The 4129-nt window shown below is 49.0% G+C and overlaps 1 protein-coding gene across 1 annotated transcript; it reads left to right on the top strand.

The window, feature by feature from the left end:
* Positions 1-774: 774 nt before the first annotated feature.
* On the top strand, positions 775-3802 carry LOC109771681 (putative pentatricopeptide repeat-containing protein At5g52630). Its single transcript, XM_020330384.4, has 2 exons — positions 775-960; positions 1069-3802. Exons 1-2 carry the CDS (start codon positions 775-777, stop codon positions 3307-3309), a joined length of 2427 nt encoding a protein of 808 aa, XP_020185973.2. The 3' UTR covers positions 3310-3802.
* The last annotated feature ends 327 nt before the right edge of the window (positions 3803-4129 follow it).

Raw genomic sequence — 4129 nt, 5'->3', positions numbered from 1 at the left:
ATTCCAATGTTTTTTTGAAATATTCATATCTTTTAAACCATAACTCCAATTTAAACATGTTTTATATGAAAATTGATTAGAAAAATATGTAGACTCTGAATATGATTTTACCCATTAATCATTTTTAAATGCTGTTTAGGGTCAAATTCAAATACTTTTAAATAGTATTCATATCTTTTAAACCCGAACTCCAATTTTAACACGTCATATATGAAAATTGATTACAAAAAAAGTAGAATATGAATATGATGTTGTTACACCTATTAATATTTTTTAAAAGTTTGTTTAGGACACAACCTTAATCGGTAGTGCATGACCCGTCTTTCATTTGTATTGGTGCCGATCCAGATCGAAAATGAACACCTCAGCAAAACCAGATTGGAGACGAAAGAGACCATCTATAACCGCGCATGTTCGTCGACGAGGGTGAGAAAAAGGATAAACGGCAACACTGATAAGATGCCATATATTGAAATAAAGAACGTGGACCCGTTGGGGTCTTGAGCCATGGTTACTGTGTTAGGGACGTGTGGTATTTTTTTCTCCTGTTGCAGCGCATGTGCTCTTTCACTAGTAAAAAAATAAGTTATAGATTTTTTTGAGGCAAAAGAATAAGGTATAGATGGATTGTTTTTTTGGTTCGCCAGGGAAAAAAAAGCACCAAATGGGCCTTTAAATTGCCGTGTCTATTGGGCACTACAGATTTTTTGGGATGCCTAAAAAAACTACAGATCTTTTGGGATAGATTAGAGTACTACTAGCTCTCAAAGGCCCATGCGCACCCTTATCTCATCTTCCAGCCGCATACTCGACCCAAAGAGATCCCCTCGCTCTCACAGACCCAGTGATGCTGGCCATCTCCACTGTCAGACCGCGCCAATGGCATCCATCCCCTCCCTCGCCGTCTCCGGCGCCGCCGTCGCTGCCAAGCCCCTTCCGAGCTCCGCCGGCTTCGACAAGGTGACTTTCTCTTCTCTGTTTCCTCCCCCTTCTTCTCTGGACCAAGAAAGATTGCCGTGTGCTTCAGCAGGACTCATTTCTTTTTCTTTCACCATTGCATATTCGCAGGGCGGTTCTTATCAGAGGAGCACCCAAGCAGCGGAAAATGGCAGACTGGAGAGCGAGAGCCCCCCTCGGCCGCTAGACGCCCAGGAAGCAATGAGCATGCTGAAGGACGGCCGGACGGTGCAGTCAGCGATGTACGTGCCCCTGCTTCACCGGTGCGTCGAAGCCAGCGACCGAGGGGGGCTCCGCACCGCCAGGGCCCTGCACGGCCACATGGCGAAGACCGGAACCGTCGCGGACATGTTCGTGGCGACGTCCCTGGTGAACGTGTACATGAGGTGCGGGGCGAGCCGGGACGCGCGCAGCCTGTTCGACGAAATGCCCGAGAAGAACGTGGTCACCTGGACGGCGCTGATCACAGGCCATACTCTGAATTCTGAAGCGGTGCTGGCGCTGGAGGTGTTCGTCGAGATGCTCGAGCTGGGGCGGTACCCGTCGCATTACACGCTGGGCGGCATGCTGAACGCGTGCTCTGCCGCGCGCAGGATCGATCTGGGCCAGCAGGTCCATGGCTACTCGGTTAAGTATGGGGCCGATACGATCACGAGCATGGGCAATTCACTTTGTAGGATGTACTGCAAGGCTGGGGACTTGGAGTCTGGCCTGAGGGCCTTTAAGGGGACCCCTGACAAGAATGTGATCACCTGGACGACGATGATATCGTCCTGCGCCGAAGATGAGAACTACCTGGAGCTTGGGCTGGGCTTGTTTCTCGATATGCTCGAGGGAGGGGTGATGCCGAATGAGTTCACGTTGACCAGCGTCATGAGCTTGTGTGGCGCGAGGCTGGATATGAGCCTGGGCAGGCAGGTCCAGGCTTTCTGCTACAAGGTTGGGTGTGAAGCGAATCTTCCGGTGAAGAACTCCACAATGTACCTCTATCTCAGGAAGGGCGAAACGGACGAGGCCATGCGGTTGTTTGAAGAGATGGACAGCAGCAGTATCATCACGTGGAATGCAATGATCTCGGGGTATGCTCAAATCATGGACTCAGCAAAGGATGACCTCCATGCTCGTTCCAGAGGGTTCCAGGCACTCAAATTGTTCCGTGATCTCGTGAGGTCTGAATTGAAGCCTGACCTGTTCACCTTCTCAAGCATCCTATCAGTCTGCAGCGCCATGATGGCCTTGGAGCAGGGTGAGCAAATCCATGCAAACACGATAAAGACTGGATGTCTGTCCGATGTTGTTGTGAACAGCGCGCTGGTAAACATGTACAACAAGTGTGGATGCATCGAATGTGCGACCAAAGCCTTCGTCGAGATGCCAACACGGACACCTGTCACGTGGACCTCTATGATTTCAGGGTACTCGCAGCATGGCCGGTCCCGAGATGCGATACAGCTCTTTGAGGACATGATATTGTCCGGCGCCAGACCAAACGAGATCACATTCGTAAGTTTGCTGTCAGCCTGCAGCTATGCTGGTTTGGTCGAGGAGGCTGAGCGCTACTTTGACATGATGCGGAATGAGTATCATATAGAGCCTCTCGTGGACCATTACGGGTGCATGGTTGACATGTTCGTGCGGTTGGGCCGGCTGGATGATGCATTTTCCTTCATCAAGAGAACAGGCTTTGAGCCGAACGAGGCCATCTGGTCCAGTTTGGTGGCTGGATGCCGGAGTCATGGGAACATGGAACTTGCTTTCTATGCCGCTGATAGGCTCCTTGAGCTCAAGCCGAAAGTGATTGAAACATATGTCTTGCTGTTGAACATGTACGTGTCTACTGGCAGATGGCGTGACGTTGCTAGGGTGCGCAAACTGGCCAAACATGAAGATGTCGGGGTTCTCAGAGACCGTAGCTGGATTGCAATCAGAGACAAGGTGTATTTCTTCAGAGCTGATGACATGACTCACCCTCAAGCTACAGAGTTGTATCAATTGTTGGAGAATTTGCTGGAAAAGGCTAAGGCCGTAGGGTACGAGCCGTACCAGAATGCTCCTGAGTTGTTATCTGACAGCAAGGAGGGCTATGACGACAAGCCTGCTGCTGCCGCAGGTTCACTAATAAAGCACCACAGCGAGAGGCTAGCTGTTGCTCTGGGGCTGCTCAAAACACCTCCTGGTGCGACAGTCCGTGTGACCAAGAACATCACCATGTGCAGGGACTGCCACAGCTCTATCAAGTACTTCTCATTACTCGCAAACAGAGAGATTGTTGTCCGGGACAGTAAACGGCTTCACAAGTTCAAGGATGGTCGGTGCTCGTGTGGGGATTTCGGTGGTGCGCTCCTCCTGTGATGCCGAAAAATCTCATGCATGCGCACCCTGCTATTCTATTCTGAGAACACGACAATTTTTGCATTGGAAACAGGTTTGATTTCTCTGAAGAAGTTGTTTACTGCAAGGTACCATGAGATGTCCGTTTGCTTGTAGATTTTTGTATGAAAGCATGATTTGTTCAGTCGGCATTGGTGACATATATGGGAGTATATATGACCATGCATAAACCCAGTCAGATTTCTGTCTGAGGTATGCTCACATCCTTAGCACTGTAGAACGGTTCAATATATGTGTAACTGTTGTAAATGCTGGCGTATTAGGGTCAGGTTTCATTGTTTTATTTCATTCACAATGCTGACTCAAATTTTGAATTCTCTGGCCCATAATTTGAGTGGAAGCATTGTGTACCATATGAAACAAATCTGCTGTATGATACAAATTTTTTGAATTGTAAAGATTATTTGTAGCATGTCTACAAATAATTGGTATATATATACACAAGATTTTATCCTGCTACCGGTGTAGTTGCTCCCATGTGTGTTTGTGTTTCACACAATTTTTCTTCAGTCTCATAGCACTTGGTACTCTCTCTTCCTTCCGGCGGGAAAGAAGAAAGATGGGGCTCGACAGCCGCTGTTCCCTGTCGCTAAGTTCCAGTGCTTTTCCCTGCCGGAAGGAAGGGATGAAGGTATGGGAGTGCAGCAGCCGCAGGAGAAAGAGTTAAAGGAGGGCGGTGTCGGGGAGAGGAGGAAGGTTGCGGTGGCTGCTGTCATTGTCACCATGAACCTTGGCATCCTCGACTGCCCCATCTGCTTCCATCCCCTGCAGCCTCCCATCT

This window comes from Aegilops tauschii, chromosome 3, assembly GCF_002575655.3.
Source record: "Aegilops tauschii subsp. strangulata cultivar AL8/78 chromosome 3, Aet v6.0, whole genome shotgun sequence".
In the NCBI taxonomy this organism is placed as follows: domain Eukaryota; kingdom Viridiplantae; phylum Streptophyta; class Magnoliopsida; order Poales; family Poaceae; genus Aegilops; species Aegilops tauschii.
The sequence above is the reverse complement of the archived record's forward strand: the minus strand, read 5'-3'. Positions and strand labels throughout refer to the sequence as shown.